This window comes from Pseudorca crassidens, chromosome 20 (assembly GCF_039906515.1).
Source record: "Pseudorca crassidens isolate mPseCra1 chromosome 20, mPseCra1.hap1, whole genome shotgun sequence".
Classification (NCBI taxonomy): domain Eukaryota; kingdom Metazoa; phylum Chordata; class Mammalia; order Artiodactyla; family Delphinidae; genus Pseudorca; species Pseudorca crassidens.
The window spans coordinates 28,477,962-28,504,173 of NC_090315.1; the positions used below are offsets into that span (position 1 = coordinate 28,477,962).

A 26,212-nucleotide genomic window follows, 5' to 3' on the forward strand; every position below is an offset into this window, starting at 1 on the left:
AAGCCTCTTGCCTCTGGTGTCCATTATCCAGGTAGGGACAAGAGAAGTCCATGCCTTCCACTTTCCTTCTCAGTCTGCCAGCAGACAGAGCTCTAGGAGAGGGTGTTGTAACATGGTGAATCCACTTGGCAGTTCTTCCAAATAATTAAGCAACCCACATCTCCAGTGACTGATGAATGCATAAATAAAGCTTGGAGTATCCATACAACGGAATATTATTCAACCTTAAAAGGAAGGAAATTCTGACACACGCTACAGCATGGATGAGCCATGAAGACACACTAAGCGCAATGATCCAGACACAAAAGGACAGATACTGTTTGATTCCACTTCCATGAGGCAAATTCACAGAGACAAAAGTAGAAGGAATAAGACACAGACCTACTGGAGAACGGACTTGAGGATATGGGGAGGGGGAAGGGTGAGCTGTGACAAAGCGAGAGAGAGGCATGGACATATATACACTACCAAATGTAAGGTAGATAGCTAGTGGGAAGCAGCCGCATGGCACAGGGATATCGGCTCGGTGCTTTGTGACCGCCTGGAGGGGTGGGATAGGGAGGGTGGGAGGGAGACGCAAGAGGGAAGAGATATGGGAACATATGTATATGTATAACTGATTCACTTTGTTATGGAGCAGAAACTAACACACCATTGTAAAGCAATTATACCCCAATAAAGATGTTAAAAAAAAAAAGTAGAAGGAAGGTTTCCAGAGGCTGGAGGGAGTGGGGAATGAGGAGTTAGTGTTTAATAGGTAGAGAGTTTTGGTTTGGAAAGATGAAAAGAACTCTGGAGGTGGATGGTGGTCACGATTACATAACAAGGTGAATGTTCTTAATGTCACTGACCTGCACATTTGACAACAGTTAAGACAGTGAATTATATGTTATGTATATTTTACCATAATTTTTAAAAAATTTTATTGGGGAAAAAAGTAAAATGTTGAGAAAAGGTAGGCAGATGCAAGACAATTAAGACAAAAGTCATGATATTAATATGAGACAAAAATTCAATTCAAGGCAAATACCAGTAAATAAAACAATGAGAGTGTTTTATATTTTTTAAAAATTCAGTGGGTTTCCCTGGTGGCGCAGTGGTTGAGAGTCCGCCTGCCGATGCAGGGGACACGGGTTCGTGCCCTGGTCCGGGAAGATCCCACATGCCGCGGAGCGGCTGGGCCTGTGGGCCATGGCCGCTGAGCCTGTGCTCCACAACGGGAGAGGCCACAACAGTGAGAGGCCCGTGTACCGCAAAAAAAAAAAAAAAAAATTCAGTGAGGGTTTGCAGCCATGGTAAGTCCAAAGTAGAAGCAAGATGCAGAAGGGTGTGCAATCTGCAACCAGAGGAAAGAGGACAGTAAAAAACTCCTCTCCCTTCTCTCTCTTGCTCCCAACATCACTGCCGGAGGAAGCAAAATTTGTGGTGTGCAAGAAAACACACAAGCTTTCATCAGGGTGAGTTCTGATCCTGAAGGCAGTGGGACACCCTCCCCTGGACGTGTTGGTCCATGCTTTTCTCAAGTCTTAGAACCTTCAGAGCAAGTCCCAGGCTCTGAATGACTCCTTCTACCAGCTTCTTGTAAAACGAGGTTTTGCACACTGGAGGGCCCAGGAAACTCAAAACGGCTAGTCTCCAACCAAGGACCCATCTGAAACTGACACACAGATTCCTCTGCTTCTGAGCAATAATCAAAGCAACAGCCCCCAGCACTGCACACCATGCCCCCTCCCTCAGAGCCCAGGCTCGCTACAGCCTTTTCTGTCTTCACACTTCACAGCAGTGCTATGAGGCAGGGGCACTGGCTACATTTTACAGGTGAGGAGACAAGTAACTGAGCTTAGGTTCCAAGCAGGAGGCAAAGCTTGGATGCAAGCTGATGACCTGTCAGACTCCAGAGCCCAGTTCTTAACCATTAGGCTATGGTGCCCTTCTGAGACATGTGAACAACCTAGGGGACTTCACAGCCTAAGTCTCCATGGACAGCTGAATGGGTAAACACAATGTGGCCTGGAAAAGCAGAACTCAGAGTGGCCAAGGCTGGATCAGGTACACAAAGCCCAAACCATCCCTTAGCAATAATCTCACTGATTCACATTGAGAGTTTAGTTTTCAAATCACCCATATCTAAGAATGTTTTTGCTCCAACAGACCATGGAGGCAGATAGGAGAGATTTCGTTGTCATCCACAACTGATAAGAAAGGAAACTTAGAGGAATGATCAGAGAGGGCCATGGATAGCTAAAAGTCACACAGCAAGTTCCTATCAAGTTAGGCCTAGCATCCAACCAGGCCTCATCCTTTGACCCCAGAGACAGTCAGACCCCACTAGGCTCCCCAGAATGTGCCCCCAGATACAACATTCCAGAAGCACAGGGATACAGATGGAATTCTCTGAAGTCCGTGCAGCCTTCCTGCCAAGCCACCACGTAATGCCTGCCTGCCAGCCTGACATTCAGCCCTCCGTTTTTTATTGCTAATTAATTTGGATGGAGATGTCTTTAAAACGAGACTTAACGTCGGGTCCTCCCCACTGTCTGTGAACCAATTTCATTACAACAGAAACCGTGTTGCCAAAATGAGAAATCCCCTCCTTTTCAGGCCTGTGCCCTTGAAGGCATCTTATTAGAAAAGACCATTTCTTAATTAACATTTTTGATCTTTAATCCATTACACATCCCTCTAATCCTGTACGGAGGTGCGGCTGGCCCACTTCCACGGGCTGGCTCTGGGCTGCGTGAGGCAGGCAATTTCAGTGCTGAGGGCTCGCTCACAGCTGGACTCCGCCGCGGACAGTCTGCCGCTCCCAGACACCACCTCTGGTCCAGCCATGGCTACATTTCCCAAGCGGGAACCAGGAAGGGGGGCTCGGTGCAGACACCCCCAGATGGGCCAGTCTGCAGACGAGAGTTCATTTCATTAACCCCTGAACCCTATCTCTGCTCGCCCCAGAATGGTTTCAAGCAAAGGCTGTTTTTAGCAGCTCTGGCTCCCACCAAGCTTGAGAGCCGCGAGGCTGGTCTTCCTTCCCATTTGCACAAATCTCAAGCAACTTGACCACATCTATACGAAGAGCTGGTCCCAGCAAGGTCATAGGACCCCACTTCGTAAAGCTTTGGACCTGGCTCAGTGACTCCGTCCTTCCAGAAAGACTTTCTTCATTGGGTTTTGAGGACCCCACCCTCGCCTGGGTTTCCTCCTACCTCCCTGACCATTTGTCTGTCTCCTCAGTCTCACTTCCTCATTCCAACCTTCAGTACTGATGCCCCCTGGACACAGACCTCAACTCCTTTGTTCAGTCTGGGCTCACTCCCCTGGCAGGTGCACCCATCCCAGTACCAACTACACACTCATGACCCCCAAATACATCCCTAGTCTCATCCTCCCTAGATCGCAGGACCACACACTCATAAACACATAAGAGGCAGCTCAAACTTAGGGCCACAACCTAACTCTTGAGCCCGTGGCCACCATCCGCACCAGAGCGGCTCTTCCCAGGACTGCCATCACGGTGAAGGGCCCCTCCAGCCACCCAGCTGCTCAGCCCAAAACCCTTGGAATTGTCCATGGTCCCCCTCCTTTTCTCATCCCCAACATCCAAGCCAGGAGCAAATTCTGCTGGAACTCCTCCAAGATGAATTCCCGATCTGAGCTCTTCACCTCCTACCTGTGGTCCCACAGCTCCATCTCTCACCTGGATGAATACACGGTCAGCTTCACCGCCCACACACGGCTAAGGGGGCGCCTCCCCAGCTCCCCTTCAACTCAGAATAGAACCCGTGTGCCCACCATGGCTCAAGGCCCTCCGTGAGCTGCTGCCTGCCCTCCTCCCTCCTCAGCTCCCCGACCTCCCTCTGTGCCCCCCTGCCCATGGTTCACTCTACTCCAGCCACAGTAATGCTACTTCCCTTCTCTGTCCTTCAATGAGCCCAGCTCCTTCCCACAGTGGGGAACATCTAGAACACTGCTTCCACCCCCTCTGCATGGCCCACTCCCTCTCTGCTCAAGCACCCACCCCTTGGCAGACCGCCCTCACCTCCTCCCCGCCACCCTATCATTCTCCAGCCGGCCACCCTGCTGGTCCCCTCCCAGTGAAAACGTATTACGTATTTACTGGTTTCTTTTGCCGCTGTCGTCTCCCCCACTAGACTCACAGAAGGAATTTTGTTGGCCCTGTTCACCACCTAGAACAGCGCCCGGCACTTAGCAGGTGTGTGCCGGCACTTAACAACATTTGTGACTGACAGAACGAAGCCTATCGGAACCTTGCCAGGGGTGACTCAGGCTCACAGCCATCACTGGCCATCAAGAAGTCCTGCAACACCAGCACTGAAATTCGTCCAGCAGCAACTGAGATGGTGGTTAGATGCTCAGTAGAACTTCCTGGTGACGTATGTTCTGAAAAGTTGTCCATGAGTGAGTAAAGCACAGCTTGAGCCTCATGCTGGATTACGGAGGGCAGGAGGGGGAGAAAGCATCCATAGTGACAGGGGAGATGGAGCCGCTGAACAGTTAAGGGAAAGGGACACGCTGACACGTGGTCCTGCAGAGACTCCAAAGGGCGGGACCAGAGTTCATGGAAAGAGCAGGCTCCCGGGAGACATATGTGCATGGAGGGCGGGCATGGGGCTGGGCCTTGAAGGACACGCAGCCTTGGGGTAGGTGGCGGGGGAGGACACTGCAGGAGGAGGACACAGCCCAAGCAAAGGCACGGGGTTGGAATGAGGACACAGGACGCAAAGGGGGACACCCCTATAAGAGACAGTTTCTGGGACCTGTGGAGTCCTCCACCCATCTCGATTCTCCCAACAAAATGCTCCAGTGAGACCCTCCACGGGACCACCTGCCTCAGGGCACCACAACCTCCCAGGCTGCTGAGGGCCCCTGAACCCCGCAGCCACAGAGCCGGCCCGGAGCGTGGGGCTCCAGGCTCCCAGTCTAGTACTCCTGCCGTTCAGCACTCCTCAAGCTCCCCCTTCATCTGCATCCCCAGACCCTGACCTGAGCCCTGGAAGCACTGTGCTGCAGAGCATGAGGACAAGGGCCCTTCCCCCAACAGCCTCAGGGGGCCAAGGTGGCCAAACTGCCCTTCCCCTCCCCCAGGCCAGGGGTGGAGGGTGCTGGCTGGCCAATCTCTCCCTGAAACCAGACAAGCTCCCTTTAAGGAAACTCTGCCATGGTCCAAGCAGGCATCTTCAGCCAGGCAGGCCCCAGGACCTGGGCTGGGGACAGTGCTTGGGGAGGATGGAGGATAACACCCACGATGGAGACAGCTCAGCACCCACCACGCAGGCTGCCCTCGCACACTGGTTCACGCACCACCTTCACCTTGTGATCCTTTCCCAAACCTGTGGGTCAGACTCAGGCCCACCCCTGGTCCCTGGGTGGGGTCCCAGCTCGGGAGTGGGCTGGGGAGGGGAAAGGGGGGTGCCAGGTTCTAAAGTCAGCCTGTGAGGCGAAAATGCCATGTGTCCTGAGGTACAGCTGCTGTGGCTTGGGATACGAGAGTGCTGGCCGTGAGGTGCTTGGCTCCTATGTCAGGCGTGAGGGATGAAGACACACATCTTACAATGCCAGAGGCACAGCCACCTGACACATGAGGGCCATGCAGACCGCCATCCGAGGGGACAGCAGGTTCTCACCTGCCTCTCAGGATCACCCAGGCAGCGCCCCCGTTGGCCGCGATGGCCAACCCTCTTTAAACTGTTCTTGCCCTCTTTTCTTGGCAAATGTGCATCTAAAGTGGGAGAAGTTAAATGAGCTAATGATGACCTATAAGTATGCACAGACTGCCGTCAGCAAGGGCGGGCTGGGGGAGGGGGGCGTAAGATGCTGCAACGCAGCTCTGCCACAAACTTGCTGTGTGACACTGAGCGAGACCCCTAGCCTCTCTGAGGCTCAATGTCCACATATGGGAACAGGAAGGATAACAAAACCTATGGTCAAAGTGCTACTTCGAGGATTCAGTGAGATAATGCTTGTGGAAATGCCTGCCTGAGGGGGGCGAGGGGGCAGAGTGACGAGCACAATGGGCCTTGGTGACAGCGAGAGCCAAGTTCGAATCCCGACCAGCCACTTACCAACCAGTTGACCCAGCCTCTGCAGGAACAGGCTGCAAATGCAAGCACAGACTCAAGGCCAGAACTGCAGGGGCACAGGGCAATCAGCCCCCAAAGCGATCCCACAGTGTGGAGCTGTGGCCCGGCCTGGGCTGTGCCTTCCCTAAGGGGTGGACCCAAAGCAGCCCAGCCCCAGGTCCCTTGGGGTCTTCAAGCTCTGTGGCTTTGCAGGAGTCGGGGGCTCTGGCTGGAATCCCAGGCTGGCTGCCTCTCTGTTCTTTTTCTCTCCACATTTGGGGAAGGCATTTCCTCCTTCCCGGGGCCTGCGGGTCAGGTTTCCACCCAGATGGAAAGTCCCACCCAGGGGCCCCCAAAGGAGAGCTTACCATGGAAACTCCACAGGGCGCCCGCCAGACACAGGGGCAAGTGGCCACTGGCAGGCCTTACCGGGGCCAGGGCCACAGCCCTGCCAGCTGGGAGGGGAGGGGACAGAGGGGGCTCCAGCTGGACATTCTATCTCAGGCACAGAACAATGTTCACACTTACATGCAAAGCAAAGAGTGTCTGAGTGTGAGCATGTCTCGGTATGAGTGTGTGCATTTAGGCGTGTGTGTCTACAGAGAGACTCTGAAGTAGCAGCCCCGGCCCTGTGTCCTCTTAACCCTTCCGAGCCTCAGTTTCCCTGGCTGTGTCCCTCCTGAAGGCTGGACTCTACTCAGATAAGTAAATACAATAATCTTGCAAAAAGCGAACAAGGGGTGGGTACTGCTGGATGAAAGCCCTCAGATTCAACCACAGCCTGATTATAATCTGGGCAGAGAAGGTGGGGACACAGTAGGCGAGGTGTCTCCTGGGCTTTGGACCTCAAAACACAAAGATGTAAACAGAGCTTCCAAACTGTGTTCCAAGACTCCATGAGCTGGGGATACATGGTCCTCAAAAAAGGGAGAAGAGTTTCTAAGGTCAAAAATAGCAAAAAAGAAGCAGACTCACAGATACAGACAACAAACTAGTGGTTACCGGTGGGAAGAGGGAAGGGCAGAGGGGCAAAATTGAGGTAGGGGATTAAGAGGTATAAACTGTTAGGTATAAAATAAGCTACAAGGATATACTGTACAACATGGGGAATACAGCCAATGTTTTATAGTAATATAAATGAAGTAAAACTTTTAAAAATTGTGAATCACTAAACTGTACACCTATACCTTATATAATATTGTATAGCAATTATACTTCAATAAAAAAAATTTTGAAGAGTCCTCCCCAAGACTCACAGCGACCACTGACAGACCAAGGGCTCTTTGAGGTCCTGCATTAAAGGAACCTGTTTGATTGCACTTAACCAGGCACTTACGAAGGTAACCTGAGCAGCCGTCCCAGGACGCAGCCGGCTGAGGCGGCCTCATCTTTGCCCGGCTGCCTCCAGGCTGTACTGCATGTAACTCCTCGGCTGTGGTGTGCACTTAGGCCCTGAGCATTTTCCAGGGTCAATTTAAGAAAGAACTCGAGGAAAGATGTTTCTGTATCGTGTGCCAAATTGTTACTGAGACAGGGCTGTTGTCTGTTCAGTGATTAACGAGGATCCACACAGTAAATTCCTCAGCACTTAGTGCCAGGGAAAAATGTGTGTCTGTCCCAAGTACTTGAATCAGACAGAGGGGGCCACACTGCCCTTCATCCTATTTCTCTTTTGCCCTAGGCTGCCAGGAAGCTCACCAGCATGGTGACCCTGACCTTAGGCTGCTGATATAATTGGCTCTTTCATGAATTATTTTAGCTGACCAATGACACACGGGCCCCTCATCTTGTTTCATTAATAATCCCCAGAGCTGGCGTTTGTGGGTTGCTTGCTGTGTGCCAGGCGCTCTGCTAAAGGCACATCTTTCCTCTCACTCATTCTCATAACAACGTCACAAGGTAGGGCTTCAGTCTTCCCACCTTACAAATCAGGAAACTGAGCCATGAGGAGGTGAATAAGTGCATCAAGTCCATCCTCACAGCTAAGAAGCCAGGAGTGTTGCTGTGTGTGTTCACCTGCTCCCTGTCTCCTCGCCCCAGAACATGGGTCTGGAGGGCACACGACCAGCCTAGGCATCCCTGTGGCCTAGACGGCACAGACAGACACCTGATAATTAGGTGATGAACGAAAAGGTGATAAAGCCAGGATTGGAACAAAGGTCAGTTTGCTTCAACCTCATGCAAAACTCCTGTCTTTTTGGTGTCAAGGGATGGTAAACCTCACGCTAACCTTAATCTTAATACTAAATCTAACACTTAACCCTGATACTAAACCTAAGCTTCCTTCTAGCACAATCCCAGATGAATTTAGCAATAACCAACCCAATGCTCCCTGCCCCACCTTGTCCTCAGTTCTGTAGGGCCAGCACTCTAGCCACAAAGGCTGGGGGGGCGGGGGGCAGACGCACAGCCTCCCGCGCAGATGGTGGAGCACGTGGGGTCTGCATCAGGGAGAGGGCAGCGGGGACGGGGTCAGGTTTCCCGTCCAGGAAGCCCAGGCAGATGGGAGCAGGGCAGGCCCCAGCCAAGCAGGCTCTGAGCGGGGTACGGCAGGGCAGGCGGGCCGCGCTGGCCCGGCTCACAGAAGCAGCTCCTCTGGCCTGAGGGCCAGCCTGGCGGGTGGGGAGGAGATGCCCTGCCCTGCTTCCTGCCCACTGTGGCTGGCCAGGAGCCCCGCAGCCAGCACAGGAAATAACAGGGGCCCCCAGAGGCCGCCCATGCAGGCCCTGCTCCGAGGCCGCCCAGGGAGGGAAGGAGGCCATTGTCGGCCTTTGTTTCAGTTTCCACAGCATTGCCCGGGCTCCAAGAGGCCCCTGGGAGCTAACAAAGCTCCCCCAACCCGCAGCTGTCCAGCCTCCCCCAGCCCGACCCTGGGGACAGGCCCACTAGGCCCTGGGCTCTTAAAGTGGCAGGTGCAGAGTGGAAATGAAGTCATGTCCAAATTGGGGGTGGGGCGCACATGGGCCAGAGCGGGCTGGGCACGCACACGGATGGATGGGCACTGAGGTCTGTGTCTGCACCCGGCTCCGCCCAGCCCCAGGTCCAACAGCAGAGGTGCGGAGCTTTGGACGGAAAGAATGTCTGAAGCCCTGAGTGTACAACAAAGGAACCGAAGAAAGGAAACCCAGGGTAAGGAGGCAACCTGGACATCTCGGGCACCCACCTGGGTGGGGAGAACTGCCCGCATCCTTGAAAAGAGACATCCCAGAAGCAGCTCTTTCTGCCCATCTGCAAGCCTAGGGGTGTGGATGGGTGTGTGGTGCACATGTGTGTATGTCTGTGTATGTGCTCATGTTTGTGCCCTGTGTACATGTGGGTGCATGTGAGCACACTCAATGCATGCACGTGCACACGTGTGTGTGTGCATGTGAGGTATGGAGGAACACGTGTGAATGTCTGTATACGTGTGCTGTGTGAGTGTGTGTACGTGTGCACTGTGGGGGGGGGTGTGTGTACGTGTGTGAATGTGTGTGCACATGTGCTTATGTTTGTGAGCAAGTGTACATGAGTGAGTGTGTGTGCACGAGCATGCAGGCAAAATGACCTGTCATTGTTACATGTCACTGTTGAAGAGCACTCCCGGGCTTGTGCCCATCAGCAGTCACTCACTCCCACACTGGCCCTGGAGGCCTCTCACTAGTGGTGTGTCACTACCATGACCTCTTTAGGGTTCTTAGCACATCCTCTGGGATGTCATCCCACAAAGATGCATTACATCTCCATTGGGTCCTAGGTCGCTGTGAACTAGCAACTACAGAAGAGTGGGCCCTGGACTCAGACAAAACCAACCCAGGTTCAAACGCTGCTCTGGCCCGGACCAGCTGTGAAAGCCTGCACCTGTCTCTCAAACTCTCTGAGCCTCAACTGCTCATCTGTGAGATGGGAATGATACTACTTCCTACCAGCTGTGGTTAAGATGGGTTAAATGAAAGACGCATGTCAGGTACACGGCCCCCACCTGGCCCCAGCGAATGCTCACTAGATGGTTGTTTTTTGTTATTGTTATTACAGTTGCTTATAATTATGGTAACTGAGGATACAACAGTGAGCAGAGCAGGCACTGCCCCTGCCTACACGACCTTGCACAGTTTGCAAAGCATTTAGCCCAGAGAAGTAGAACAGCAGAAGTCAAAGTGTCTCCTATTTACTGGATTCAGTATCAGTCTGATGAGCTAACTACTACCACGTATGGCCAGCAGCCATCAGTTAAAGCACCAACCACAACAAAGGAAAAAAGAATTATCAGTGTGGGCAAAATAATGGTCTTCTGAACCAGGCAGGCATCAGCTAGACAAGCTCAACCTAATACGTGCGTGGAGAGAAAGAGAGAGAGAGAGAGAGGACATGTGCACGTACCCACACCTGCCTCATCCTCAAGAATTTTAAGAGAGTGTCAGCTGAGATGACAACCGCCTAACCCCTGTGGGCTGCCCACAGCCTACAGCAGGACAGTGGCTCACTGACACAGCGCTCACCATACCCATCCCAGAAGCTGGGCCCTGCAGAGTGCCCACCCAGGAAGCCAGGACCAGCCAGGTGGCACAACTGGGCTGACCTTGGCCATTTCCTACTGGCCGTGCATGGCTGCACAGTGGAGGCATCAAGCTCCACGCAGGGAAGGAGCCTGATCATATGACAGCCTCAGAGCCTCTGCCTCTCAGACCAGACCCTGCCCACCAACCCCTGCCAACTCCCAACCACACCCAGCCTTCCCCACTTGGGAAACAAGCAGCGCCCCACCAGCCAGGGTCAGCTAAGTCAGGGTGGTCCCCTGAGGACTCAGTCCCACCCCAACCCTGCATGGGGATGAAGGCGTGACTGCCCTGTCCACTGTGACAATGCCTAGAGACTGCCAGTTGAGACAAGGGGAAGGAGGAAGGGAGGGGCCCGTCAGAGCCTTCTCTGTTGACCACACAGATCCAGGCTGAACTAAAGTCCAAGCCAAGCTTCCCTTGATGTATTATCAATGTGTTATCAAGAATAAAAGTGGAGGGCTTCCCTGGTGGCGCAGCGGTTGAGAGTCCACCTGCCGATGCAGGGGACGCGGGTTCGTGCCCCGGTCCGGGAAGATCCCACATGCCGCAGAGCGGCTGGGCCCGTGAGCCATGGCCGCTGAGCCTGCGCGTCCGGAGCCTCTGCTCCGCAATGGGCAAGGCCACGACAGTGAGAGGCCCGCATACCGCCAAAAAGAAAAGAATAAAAATGGAGAGCACCAGGTGCCACCCTCAGGGGCTAAGGCTAACCTACAGGCATTCCCTCATATAATCCTCACAATGGCCCTAGGAAGCAGGATAAGTATCCCCATTCCATCCACATGAGGAAATGGAAAGTACAGAGAGATTAAGTAACTTACTCGAGGTCACACAACTAGTAAGTATCTCAACCTCAAACTTACTTCTTGCTCTTAACAAAGTGAACAAAAATCTGGCCCTGAACTGTTAAGGGAAAATACAGATGAAGATGCAGAAGTGAAGTTCTCCACCTTGGCAAACATTTGCTAGGTATCTGTCAGTTACCGAGCCAGAGCTGGGGTCTGGGAGCACAGAGAATCAGACATGGTCACTGCCTGAAGGAGTGAGCAGAGAAGCAAGGGAACCGGGCACGTACAGAAGGAACGTCATAACCAAGCAAAGGACAGTGAGGGCCAGGATCAGGGCGGCCCCCGAGGCTCAGGGGCAGGCACAATAATTACAGCAGGGCTATCATGGGATGCTTCCTGGAGGAGGCATCATTTAGGCTGAGCTTTGAAGGATGAGCTCCACAGGCAGAGAGCCCGGCCAGAGCAAAGGTCAAGGGGAGTGGGCGAGAGGGCTTAACCCATCAAACCCTCTAATTCCTGGCTTCTCTGGGTGGTGTGTGAGCCATCAACACCACTCTAGAGCTGGGCAGAAATGCAGAATCCCAGGCCCCACCCAGAACAGCTGAGTCAGAATCTGCATTTTTAACAAGATCACCAAATTTGCCTACATGGTCAAGTCTGAGCTCAGCCAATATAAACCACGCCTGGAAAACATGGAGAGACCTCCCCAAAGTCCTAAGGAACAAAGTCATCATCACCCACAGGCCCACACCCACATACACACCTGACTGTGGCCCTGGCTTATAGCCAGGCTTTCAGTCACCAAAAAACTGCTGATTTCCACCATCCACCAGTGGGGTCCTGGACCTTAGGGAGCACTCAAGGCTGGAGAAAGTAGGACCAGCCCGTCCAACATTACAGTCCTCATTACTGATGCCCCCCAAAAGCCCAAGAGCACCAGGAGAGGAGAAGGGGGACACCGGGCTTGCTGGAGTGGACAGTCCTCAATCAGCGGGGCTGGGAGCAGGCAACCTCGCTACAAAGAGCAAGGGTACGATGGCAGAGCAGCTGTTGTGCACCAGCCTGCAGGTACAGGACAAATGACACAGAGTCCCTGCCTCTGAGGAAGCTGCAAGTACACCCAGAGAGGTGAAATCAGCAAGACAAGCCCCACTCTGGATTCACTCCAGCGAAACCATCAGCCAGGCCATGCGGGAGGAAAAAGGGAATCAGAAGAGAGACACCACACACACACACACACACACACACACACACACACACACACACACACTCCCTCACCCGTACCCTGGGTACCAGCACACACGTGCACATGCACATGTGCACGGCAGACACGGCACAGAGGAAGCGATGTACAGTGCAGCCCAGCAGGGGCCCCTGGCTGGTCCAGAGCCAGAGGAAAGGGTGGGCAGGAAACGCCACATCCCCGTCGGAGAACTGGTCCAAGGCAGCCCCAGGGGCCCAGGATGCCGCACAGAGGGGTGCAGAGGCCCCAGAGCCCCCAGGGGTTTGAGTCAGGGCCGAGGCACCTGGGCACACTCACACACACACACACACACACACACACACACACACAAGTGCATGCCTCCGTGTGCACACAGGGCACAGACGCCCTACCTCGTGGACTGCTCACCATGGTAACAGAATGGCCACCTCTCAGCTCCAGTCACCACCTGAAGGTTTCTGAGGCCTCCTGTGCTGGGGGAAGCAGCTCGAACAAAGGCACAGCCCGGCCAGCCTGGCCAGGGGTCCACGGTGCAGCCCAGCCAGCGCATGCCTGCCGCGCTCCCCCCGGTGAGCTCGGGGCCACCGCATCTTCCTACCCAGCCTGCCTGGCTCCAGTCAGCTCAACTCCCCACAGACACCCCAGCCGAGCTAATGAGAAACTCCCCAGCTGGCCCCATATAAAAACGCATTTCTTAAGTCTTTAAAATGCAAAGAAATTCTACTTCTATTCAGGACATTTCTACTCCTTTACAATGTCCCCTGGTCCTGTCGAGGAAATGACTGGGCTGGGGGCTCGAGCACAGGAGGTGGATAGCGCCGGCCAAGCCGAGGGGCAGCCGGCAGCTTCCGTCGCTGGCCCCGGGATCGTGGGGAAAGGGGTTGGGACACCCTCGCTGATGAGCCAGGTTAAGACGGTCACTCAGGAAAGAATTCAGGGTGAGGGACCCCAGGGGAGAGGAGGGGAGAGAGGGAGACAGTCTCTCCAGCCTTGATTTGAGGATTGAAGAAAATGTTTAAAGGTCCTGGGAGCCCCTAAGAAAAACTCCAAAGGGGAAAAGACCACCTACACAAAGACATTGGTCAGAGCATTGTTTATGATTCCAAAACTGAACGCAGTCCAAGTGTCCAGCAGGGAGGGGCAGTTCAGAAAATGAATGCCCATCCACCCAGAGACCCCCATGTAGCTGCTAAGAAGGGGAGGATATGTGGATCCAGGGGTTCCAGGAAGCTCGGGGCTCATGGGGGCTATATGGACCCCGCCGGTGCATTCACCCTGCACTTCATCTAGAGAGAAGGGTTTTTAGACACGGATGGAGCTGGCAAAGGGGCCAAGAGAAATGTAAACAGCGAGTGTGCAGAAGCACAAGGTAGTGGGTGGAGTCTCTGTGAAGTAGTTGAAATAATAAATACATGCTCTAGGAAAACACAAGTGGGGTGGGGAGGCAGCTCTGAGAAGGTTCAGAAGTGCAGGCTGGGCTGCACCGAGGGGCCTCAACTCCCTGCGGTGAAAGGCCCAGTCTTCCAGACATTTCCGTCCACCCCACTGGTCACAACGTGGATGTAAAGGGCTGCAGGAGGTGAGAAGGCTGCCACCTTTGTCCGTGGTGGGCGCACTGACCACTCCCGCTACCCCGCAGCTTACCCAGAGTCCGATTAAAAGGAAAAGGAAAAGGAAAGGCTTCCAGCATCCCTCCCCCAAGAGGCCCCCCAGGCACCAGACGCCCAGATGCCACTCTAATCTCCCTGCTGAGCAGGTCTCAGAGCCTGCAGCCCTAACACAGCCTCCCCCTGACCCCGCAAAGCGCACACATGCCCCACACCCAAGGACGGTCATGAGCAGAGGCCCAGGGGGAGGTGGGCTGGGGTCAGGCTGGTGGGAGTCTCTAAAGAGAGCCTGACCCAGTGTTTTCCAGACCTGGCCTTTGAATTGGGGAACTGTGCACAAGGCCTTCAAAACAGGCACCTCCTCTCCTTCCAGGCAGCAAACCAGGAGGCCTGGCCCTAGTTAGACTCTTCCACCTGACCCAGGAGGGACCTGGGCACTGAGCTGACCCTCCTCCCCAAGCCTCTAGATCCCCTGAAATGAAGAGCCTGAAACAACATTCTCATAGGCAGATCTGCCATTTACAGTTTAGATGCTACATTCATGCCTGAGCTGCCTGGGTTCAAATCCCAGCTCTGCCACTTCCTGGCTGTGTGACCTTGAAGCAGGTCATTAGCGTCTCTGTGCCTCACTTTCTATATGTGAAAAGCACTGAGAAGGAGGACTGGCTCCTAGAAGTGGCTCAGAAATGGGAATGTTGGTTTCATTAACCAGAACAATGAGACCTGTAACGTGGCAGGAAGGCCTGAAACTCCGATCACACCAATAAGGTCTCAGGCTGCTGGGCCATCACAAACAGTTGATTATATTGAGTGTTCCTCTCCAACCACAAGTGTGTGTGTTTCACCACGCCAGAAATAAACCTGGCTAACCTGCCCCGGCATTGACAATGAGTATTTGTCCACAAATTAACTGTCTTCCGCCTCCAGACCACCCCCAGGCCCTTCTGGCACTGCATCCCCAGCTTGGTGCAGAGCAGCCATGGTGGAAGGAAGCCCAACCTGTCCCGAAACCTGGCCCAGGGAGGTGGGAGGCTCCAGTGAGACTGTGATTAGACCCTTCATCTCCCAGCTCAAACCTGGTGACCAGGGGAAGGGAGGCAAAGCTCAGTGTGTTGGGTTGGTTCCCTGAAACCCCACACGGTTAGTTTCCGATCATCCTGGTGCCTGCCACTCAGACACCTCATTGCAAAAGGGATTGAGGGAAAAGAGAGGAAGCACTGAAGGGAGGAAGGGCCTCCCCACTGAGCTGGGCTGGGGGCAGGTGACAGGAAGCAGATAGGCCTGGAAAGTTAAACTTGGAAAGTGGAACCTTGGTAAAGACACACTGGGCAACCTTCTAACGGTGGCCAGGCTGAAACCAGCTGGCAGAAGGACACTCTTTGACCTGAACAATGTTTTTCAGATATATGAACTGCCCAAAATGAGATACCATTCCACATCTAGGAAGTCTAGAATTCCCCCCAAAAAAAGATAAATTACACATATTAGTGAAGATGTGGAAAAATTGGAACCCTCATACTATATCTCAATAAAGCTGCTTTAAAAAGATACGAGTTGTTGGGCTTCCCTGGTGGCGCAGTGGTTGAGAGTCCGCCTGCCGATGCAGGGGACACGGGTTCGTGCCCCGGTCCGGGAAGATCCCACATGCCGCGGAGCGGCTGGGCCCGTGAGCCATGGCCACTGAGCCTGCGTGTCCGGAGCCTGTGCTCCGCAACGGGAGAGGCCACAACAGTGAGAGGCCCGCGTACCGCCAAAAAAAAAAACAAAACCAAAACTCAGATGATTTGGTGATTCTGGGGCCAGGTGCCCTGTCACAATCAGCTATAGCACTGAGGGACGGCTGCCCCCATAGCAGGGCCTGGGTCGCAATTCACAGTGCCCCCCAAACCTGCCCGCTCACCTGTGCTACCAGCCCACCTCCGATGGGCCTTTGAGCTCGGGACCCCTGTGGGGCTTTCACAAAGGACCCTCACGCTTCTAAGGAGTTTGAACCCATGGCCCGGCAAGAGGAAGAGCTTGGGAGTAATCTGTGACGCCTCCCCCCAAATCACATGCAAAATGCTCTGTGCATCTGTGAAGAGAATCCACACGCTTCCTTCCCTTGGATGCTCAAAGGCATCTGTGGCTCAAAACAGGTTAAGAATTTCTCTCACTTATAAAATAGGTAGCTAGTAGGAAGCAGCCGCATAGCACAGGGAGATCAGCTCGGTGCTTTGTGACCACATAGAGGGGTGGGATAGGCAGGGTGGGGGGGAGGGAGACGCAAGAGGGAGGGCATAAGGGGATGTATGTATACATATAGCTGATTCACTTTGTTATACAGCAGAAATGAACACAACACTGTAAAGCAATTATACTCCAATAAAGATGTTAAAAAAATTCTCTCACTTAAATTGTCTCTTTATAAGATACTGTCCCTTCATCCTCCTTTTTATGGATAAGAAAAGACAGGACGCAAAGGGAATGATTTAAAATCCCATACCTGCTAGGCACTCCCGTCCCTCGGCTCTGAATGCAGTGCTTCTTCCCCCGGTTCCACTATCAGCAGCCCCATGTCTGCCAGCAGAGAGGCAAGAGTGCGCTCCCTCCTCCCGTGACCCCCTGGCCAGGCGGGAGAACTGCTATGAGCCGATCACTTCACTCCCCTCCCTGCCAAGCCGGGCTCCCCATGACTGTCAGGGCCCCGACTCAAGGGCACAGACAAAGCAGGCCAGGTTGTTGCTGGGGGCAGTGGCCACAGGGTCCCCACGGGGAGCAGATGCCACTGTGCATTCTGCTTCTTTATTGGAGTTCTCCATCACATTCCCGGAGCCAGGAAAAGCAGGCAAGGGGAAGTTTGCACCCCAGGCAGGCTGGGTCCCCACAAAGAGGAGCTGCCTGGTACTCAAAGCTCTGCACTCCCAGTAAGATGCTCTCTGCCCACCCTCTTCACCTCACCCTGCCTTCCTCTGGGCTGATGAGCTAAAAGATCCTCCATGGCCACCTTGGGTCCTGTGACGCCAGGGACCTTCCCAAAGCCCCCACGATGCCTTCAGGTCTCTGCTCAGCTGTCTCCTAGCCAGTGTCAGGCGGTGCAGAGGCTAAACCCCAGTCTCTGGCTGCAGGAGGACTTAGGTTCGAGTCCCTTCTCCACAGCATCCTGGCTGGGGACTGTGGATCCGCTACTACACAGCTCCAAGCCTCCTCCCCTTATCCGCCAAGTGAGGACAGCAATTCTCAGCAACAGCGCCAAGGGTGGCTCGGGAGGCTTTGCTCCCCCATCATCTTCTTTGGCACCTGCCCCCATTTTCTGATGCAGCCAAGTGACATTTTCTCAGCTTAATGAAAAGCATTATACTAAAGCAGCTTCGGCCAGGCCTTTGGCCCTGTCCTCTACCAGATGGCGGCCCCCAACCAGCCCACGGAGAGATTCTGGAGCTGCTGCTGGAGATAGCACCCACCTCATAGGGTTGTCATGATGGCCCAGTGAGATACTGGAGGTAAAGCTTTTGCTCCATGCCCTGGCACACACCAAGTAAGTGTTCACTAAACATCCATGCCCGGCTCCAGGGCTGCCTCCCAAACCGACCTCATCCTGCCACCCGGGATTTGCTCCATCTCACAAGTCCCGTGCTCAGGGAGTACAAGCTGACTTTAATAGCCCAAGCCCAACAGAACTGGGAAGGAAAATTCATCACATGAATGCACTGTAAAAAAATCTTCAGAAACGGGCCAAAGAAAACAAAACAATCCATTGCCCGGCTGTGGACTACCCCGTGCCCGGGATGCTTTGCCCTCCCTTTCCCCATCTCCGAGCAGACAATCCAAAGCTGACTGGCACCAGGGAGTCCCTGAGGGCCGGAGGGACTCACAAGGAGCGGTGCACCTCTTCCCGCACACGCGCGTGGGGCGTGCTCAGCTCTTGGCTGGAAACGGGCAAGTCCCACAACCTTCGCCACTCCCGAGCGCCCCAGAGGCCCGAGGGCTGGCCATTCCGCTGTGGCCTCAGAGCACTGCAGAACGCAGGCCCCCATGCAGCCCCTTGGCACTGCCCTGCCTTCTGCAGGCCGGCCCTAGGGATGCAGCCCAGGCGCCTGACGCTCCCTGCACCGGCCTCTCCATCCACCGCAACACTGCCAGCGCCCTCCTGGCACCCCGCGGCTGTCCTTGACTGTCCTATCGCCACCGACACCACTGGGAAAACAGCTGGGAGGGAAGACTTTATAGGGACACGACCAGGCTGGGTGCTTTCCTGGTGCGGGGGCTCGGAGCAGAGTGGGGACCCTCTTCAGAGCTGGCTGCGTGCCTGAGCACGTGGACCCCCAAGTCTGTCAGTGCGCCTGGATGAGATGCCGAGCTTTATAACCTCACCGTGTTTCCTCCAGCCATGGGGAGTGCATCTCTCCCACACAGAAGGCCACAGGGCAGGGACCACACGGCCCCTTCCCCTATCCTACCCCGTGTGGACCCCAAGTCCTGTCCTAACTCTGGACTCTCCTCCCAAGAATTTGAGCACCTCCCCATTCTGCCTTCAGACAAAGCCCCTGCCCTGGAGGGAGCCCCTGTCACCAAGGGCCAGGCACCTGCAGACACAACAGTGCCCAAGCCTGGGTCAGCCAGGACCCAGCCAGGACCCTTCAGACTCTCCAGTCAGCACAGATCCTGCTGCAAAGAGCACTGGACTAGGAGTCCGGGAACCTGGGCTCGCGTGTTGGCACCCACTCCCCTTCTGCCCAGTCTATACCAGCATTTCCCAAATTTCACTCATCTGGGAGCCACCTTCATGATTTTTGCTGACTCCGAGCATTACATACTGTTACTTAAAACTTTGTCAACTTAATTTTCTCACTTAAATGACTTCCGCATCATCTTAAATCACACATGGCCATAAAATCACAAATTCAGCATGTAACCATTCAAGTGTTAAATGTTCATATGCCTGTTCCCTAACACCTCGTTCTTGGAACTACTGACCCAGATCATACCTCCCTCCTTGCCTCAGTTTCCACACCTAAAAGAGAAGGCGGTGGGACTAAATGACTCCCTCGTAGGTCTTCTCAGGCCCAAGATTCTCCCCTGTGGAGCCGGAGCCAGGTGGTCAGGATCCTGGGACAGGAGACAAGGCAGGAGAGCCTGGCGCCTGCCAGACAGGAAGCCAGAGCCCTGCTGTCAAGGAAGGTGCTCGCTGGATGCAGAGCCAACAGGAGCACCGTGCCCTCCGCTCAGGAGCTCCCAAGGACCCCAAGCCAGTTCCCATCCCCAGCTCCACAGGCAGCTCCCAATTACAGAACTTTACAGTGAGAAAAACCTCATTCATCACCTCGTTTTATAGCTGGAGAAACTGAGGCACAGGAAGGAACTTAGCTAGGGCAGAACTGAGCTGCAAAACCCAAGTCCCCTGACTACCAAGTCACCCCCATCACCCCACAATGGCCAGGCACCCCACAGGTCTGACCTCCCCTTGTTACCAACTCCTGGAGGCCTGGGCTCGGGTCTGCACGCCCGAGAGTGCAATGCAGCCCCTTCCCGGAAGGCAAATACAGGAATTCTGATTTTGATTGGAGTTTAAATGTCCTATTAAAGGGGCTTTTATGCAGTTAGGTTGGAATGAATGTGCAGCGATGCCCATGGCAGGGAGCTTCAAAAGCCTGTGTAGCCGGGGTGCGGTGGCCCATCTGAATGTGCCCACAAGATGGAAACACCGTCCCCAGGGGAATAAAGGCATAGTAGTCTCTGTATGTAATAGATTGTATTGACCATATGGAACTGATATAAAAATCGTGTTGCATGGGGTAATCTGGACTGGAGATAGGAATATGACAGGAAGAATATGTTCCATAACCAGCTGGGTGGCTTTCTGAGTTCCTGAGCCTGCCCCCCGGGACCCCCACCAACTCTCCCACCAGCCCCTGGGCATTTACCTGATGCTGTCACGGAGGAATCCCAGGGAAGCGAGAAGTCCGAGGCCTCCCCCTCTTCAACTAAAAGAGAGAACAGAGATGGGCCTGTGAGTTTGAAATCTGTGCAAACAGGTCACTGGGGTGGGGCACAGGGCAAGGAGGAAGGATCATTTGTGGCGGTCCCTATAATACCCACGATCAGGGGGCAAAGGGGTCAAGCCTACAAAAGAGGCCTTTGTTGGTTTCACAGAGATGTAAAATAATCAGAACAAAACATAAACAGCAAATAAGTGCTGTATCTGTATGGTTCCCCCATCCTTGTGCCCCTGGCAGACATCACAGATCGATCACAGCACTGCCTCAAACAAGACACAGCATAAGAATCTTTCTCTACGCAGTGCGACAGGCCATTACTATCTATAATCAGAGTATCCACTTGAGATAAAGCCATTTGACACTCACAGGAGTAGAGTGAAGACTCAGTCCTCCTCCTGGTCCTCCAGACACTGACCTCCTACCAAGAGCCCTTAGACCACCACTGAGATGTGAAGGCTTTCTCGATTATTCCAAGAAACAAACAAGTGACTCTCAGAGGTTGGCAAAGCATGGTGTGCTATCCTCTACACTGAGAGCTGACCCACAGACAGACCTCAGGACATGCTGGGGTCGACTCTTCCGTGGTCAGCAGTCCTGGGCCAGTGACATCAGAAAGCAACTCACCGGACTTCCCTGGTGGTGCAGTGGTTAAGAATCCACCTGCCGGTGCAGGAGACAAGGGTTCGAGAGCCCTGGTCCGGGAAGATCCCCCATGCCGCGGAACAACTAATCCCGTGCGCCACAACTACTGAGCCTGTGCTCTAGATCCCGCGTGCCACAACTACTGAAGCCCGTGCGCCTAGAGCCCGTGCTACACAACAAGAAAAGCCACCACAATGAGAAGCCGGTGCACCGCAATGAAGAGTAGCCCCCGCTCACCGCAACTAGAGAAAGCCCGCACACGGCAACGAAGACATAATGCAGCCAAATAAGTAAATAAATTTATTTTAAAAAAAAAAGAAAAGAAAAGAAAGAAAGAAAGCAACTCACTTCTCCACTCCACCCCAGAGGCCACAGAATGAAGCTGGGGAGGGGTGAGGTGTCCCCACTACCTTGCGGCCCGGTGTGTGAGACCAGGCTGGTGGCCGTGGAGGCCATGCACTAGGAGAACACGGGAGAAATTCTATACAGCATACTAAAGCTCTTGTCCTGGAATTAATCCCAGTCTAGGCATGTAATAATATTAAAGCTGGGTTATGGACTTTGTAAAATGGAACTTTGTTTAAGGCAAAAATGTGCATACACAGTATTTTTCAGATTTAATGGGCTCTGGAGTTCTACACATGTGCAGGCTGAAGCCACCACGTACCACCCTGTTCTCTTTGCGATGTCGCTGTCTCTACATGGGCACACACTGTGAGCCAGGCACTGCTCTGTGTGTTTAATCCCCATCAACACACTTGGAGAGGTGATGTGACGTGCCGGAGGTCCTACAGCTAGAAAGAGTCCACACAACGCTGGGGCTGGAACCCAGGACTGTCCGTCTCGAAGCCTGCTCCTGTGTCCACCTGAGATACAGAGGATGCTGTCCAGAATCCTAGCAACTCAAGACTGGAAAGCAGCAACCCCAACCTGCCCCTCAGAAGGCAGGTACACAGCATGCCGGGTGGCTGAGCTGGGAGAGGAAAAAGCAGGTTGGCTTGTGGTCAGACACCGGCTTCAAACCCCGATTCTGCCTCTAATTATATGACCTCGAGCAAACTGTTTAACCTCTAGGCTTCAGTTCTCCCATCTCAAACACGGAGGTAAAAATGGTACCTCAGCCACAGCGTTATTGGGAAGATTCAGTGGGATGACGGCTGTCATCCACTGGAACAGTGGCTCAAGCACCCAGGTGGGTTTGGTGCCAGGGCTGGAACAGCTCTCGGAATTAACAAGTCCTGCTCTGCGTGACTCTTACCCTCTTTATTGTCCACCCGTGATCTTACACCAGCCCCCCCATAGAGCCTCAGAGAACATGTTTTCTTTCAACCCTCAGAAACAGCTCGCCCAAGAGGGCACATCCACGTCACTGAGCAGAGGCCAAGGAATGCTAACCAAGGGCCCTCTCTTTCCCAAGTTTGCATTCTGAGAGTAGAAACTCGGCATTAAGACAATGAAATGCAGAGACGATCTGGGTTGGGACCAAAGCTATTGTTTGACTCAGCTCGTTACAGCTGGGGTGGGGCTTTCAAATATGCAGCTTCGTAACTACGAATCGAGACCTCGAGGCAGGCAAAACTGATTTACTCCCCAAGCTGATTCCAGCCAGACAGCCTCCGAAACACAGGCGGGTAACGCCTAAAGCGATCGGAAGCAGGCCGTGCATGAAAGGAGTAGTCGTTAGCAGCTTTCAGGGCCACACCTGAAATCAGTTTCCTTCCCATGTCATCGTTTACTTACTTTAAAATGTAATATATATATTGCTTCTGTTGAGAGGTTGCTGCCAATTTGTAAGGTCATCATGCTACCATTTCATGGGACACTGTCAACAAGATCTGTGTGGGTACCTAGGACCAAGACATGATGCACAACCCTAGTTCTCCCTTTGCCCTCGACGTACTCCAGGTATCAGGGCAAAAGTCCCCACACTTGGGTCCACTCAGTTCTCTGGTTGGGAAGCGTGACCTTCCAAGTCGTTGAACCGGAGGATGTCCCTAGGATGCCAAATCCTTCCCTCCCTAAGATTTGGCTTCAGCCATTATGGGAAGGAGAATGAGAAAACATCTGCTATTCCGGAGCTCTTGGGAGCATTCAAGGCTCTGTTTCCTGGGACGATAAGACTGCAGAGGTGGGAAGAGGAAGAGGGCGACCCGACGCCGCCGGCTGGGGAATTCCAAAGTGACAGACATGATTACAGGCAAACGGCCGCATCACACACCAGCATCCCCAGAACCACATCCCTCACAGCGAGGGCCAACTCGCCTAGTGACATGGGCACGAATGCACTTTCTTACAACTGCTGACATTCACCCCACTGACATCCCATCCCCTGGCCCACATTATGTTTTTTGAAGGTATAAACACTCCTGATGAGAAAGAGTGACGCCCAACCGCCCACCATAACCATCACGAGGCCCTGTGCTACCCGACCCTGAACGTGAAAAGGCTCTCCTCCCCTCCAGGCGGCCTCTTCTGTCCAGGCTGGCCTCTTCAACAATAAGATAACTGGCAAGGGCAGCAGGCAGAGAGCAAGGAAGGCCTCCCCTACAGCTGGAGCCAGGCACTTGCTGGGGGGCCGGAGCCGTCCCCAAAGCGGAATTCTGCTGCAGGGGCACGATGAACACCGAGGGGTGAGCATCTCAGAGAAAACTTGATCAGCACAATGGCCAATATGGACAACACCCTAAGGGGCTGCCCAGGCAGCCAGGGAGCTAGGGGCTTTCTGGGGACTCCCCCAGACTCCACGTCTAACTTTTTAATTTATAAGACACTTGGCACCACTGAGGCCAAAGTACACACCCCCGCCGTGCCCAGCCTCAAGGGGAGCACAGGGAGATCCACTCCTGTGAATGATGGGCATTGTAAGCACAGGGTGGGTGCACAAGGCCAGTATGTACACAAAGGGAGGGCGCGTGGGGACAAGTGTATACACATGGGGAAGGGGCACAGAGTGAGTGTGAACACACAGGGTAGGGGTGCAGCAGCAAACGAGGGGATACGTGACAAAGTGTGTATGAAAGGAATGGAGGTGCAGGGCCTATGTTCCCATGGAAGAGTGCACAAAGCGTATTCACCATGGTTCCTGGGGTGTGTTAGGAAAGATTCTGAGGCTCTCTCAGGGCATCAGACAGATCAGAACTCTGTGTTCTCTCTCTACTCTGGGATCACATGTTGTGATGGCTGACTGCCCCATGGGTGTATACACCTGTGAGCCCCACCAGATGCTGTCTGCCCAACTCAGCAGTGGGCTCATAAGCGACCACAACCCCCTTACTCTGGGAGTACCCACAGCTTGCCCGTCTATGCACCAGGATGACCTTGCCACCATCAATGAGATGCCAGTGAGATCCAAAGCCTGTGTGCTGGGCCTCTGGACTTACAGACCCTCCAGCAGGGGCAGGTGGTGCTAGGTGAGCACCTGTATAAGCCACCTCCCCAGTGCCACTTGCTCCTGGCCTGGGGAGGAGTATCCTCTCCTCGGGGCTCCCCATTACCTTGAAAATGCAGAGGAGATGGAGCTGCGGAAGGGAAAAGAAAGGGGAGGCAAGGGGCTGAGGTGGGAGGCTGGAAACGGGGCCCTAGAACCAGGGTAGGACTGGGGCCGCACATGGAGGTTGGTCAAAGTCAGGCAGGATCTGGGTTGACAGGCAAGGTGTAGGCTCGAGGCAGGAAAGCTCAAGCACAGGTGCTAAGGCAGACGGTGTCAGGAGGTGAACGAGAGAGACAAGCAGAGGCAGGCGTCGGTCCGAGGATCAGAGGGGGCCTCCAGCAGGGCGGCAGGGCCCCAAAAGCCCCCTTCCCTACCGCGAAATCCACAGCAGGCCAGCTGCTCAGCCTGTCTTCAAGGATCTGCGAAGGCCCTGCTCCTGGATGTGAGCCTCTGGGCATGTGTGCAGCGAGGCCCTTCTCTGGGGAAAGGATCCATAGTTCTCATCAAAAAGATCTAGAATCTGCCCCTCCAAAAAGGGCTTTATTTGAGGAGTCTTCTCAGCTGGCCCCACCTCTGGCTGGTGGTCCCAGGGTCTGAAGGGACCACTCCATGCTTTGCTGGTTTTTGTCCCAGGGATCACCTTACCCTTAGGGAAGGGTTGCACCTACCCTGGCCTGACAGAGGCTCCCTAGAGGCATCCCTGCCCCAGCAGAGGTGGTGAGCCTGGCAAGGGGCACATGGCTGCTCTCCCTGGCTCCGCCTTGGGGAAACGCTCTCACCCACACCAGGCCAGGGCCCAGGAGAGTAAAGGACACATGGAGAGCCCAGACTCATTGTCAAGCGTGAAACGGAGCATCACTCCTGACTTAGTACTAAGCAAACTCAAGGAACGAAAAAGTGTAAAGCAGGAAAGACTATTGTGTACGTATGTGCAGGTTGTGCACTGCAAAAGAGGCCCAGCAGAGGTGGTGAGAGAGGGTTGAAATTTAGCCCACAGTCTATCTGTTCTGGTACAAGGCTATGAATGTCCAGAGGAAGGGGTACCCATTGTTTTTGCACAAAGGCACAGCTGGCCTTTTTTCTAATCCACACAGATGTCTATAAAGCATAGCCCATGACCATCTCTGGCATCAGGCTTCAGGGCAAAATGACCAGGGTCGGGGGCAAACTCAACCAGTGGGCCCACACTTTCAAGGCTCCTCTCTGGTGGGGATGAGGGACAGGCAGTGGATGGGGTTGGGAGAGTCATGGCATGGAAGAGTACAGGTCCTCTGCAGCCAAAGCTAAAACTACCCAAGCCCCTCAACGCCAGCCCCCTCACACCAAGCTCAGACCCTCAGAGGAATCAAGACCTCGAGACAGGGTCACATCACAAACCCATTAATTTAACTCCACGATTCCCCGGCCATCTGCTGAAAAGAGAGGAAACTAACACTTTAAATGATGCAGGTAAGACCACCTGCCATTCTCCTCCATGCGCACCTGCCCAGAGCCAGGGTGCGAGAAGGGCTGAGACTCTATGTACCCTCCCATCAATCTGTCCACACCCCTGTCACCTGAGCACCTCACCACCAGGAAGATGGGTCTAGGATTTAAAGCAATCTATTTTTGGACAACATCGCTCCTAACCAGAAGCCTTCTGCCATCAAATCTAGTGCTTTTAAACACACACACCACACACACACACACACACACACACACACACACACACACACAATGGCGGTATGTCCCAAAGTTGGAGGAAAAACTGTTACCTAGACTTACTAAGAGATAGTGGGTGGGTCCACAAGTCGGCTGCTTTGTAATATATTTTTACAGCAATTTTGGTAATATTTAACTTTCCCCTTAAATGCATACTTTAGAACCAGCACCTATGAAAACATGAAAGGTTACTGAAAATTTTTCATAAATTGTTCCCCTGGCCTATCTCGGGCAGAGG

At 53.8% G+C, this 26,212-nt stretch overlaps 1 protein-coding gene across 2 annotated transcripts in view; it reads right to left on the reverse strand.

Annotated features, from left to right (window-relative positions):
* The window catches only part of ZNF423 (zinc finger protein 423), a 329,134-nt gene that overhangs the window by 250,372 nt on the left and 52,550 nt on the right, over positions 1–26,212 (reverse strand). For both annotated transcript variants that reach the window (XM_067717900.1, XM_067717901.1), the window contains exon 2: positions 20,127–20,186. In XM_067717900.1, coding sequence (XP_067574001.1) covers positions 20,127–20,186 — 60 coding nt within the window. The remainder of the gene's footprint in view (positions 1–20,126; positions 20,187–26,212) is intronic.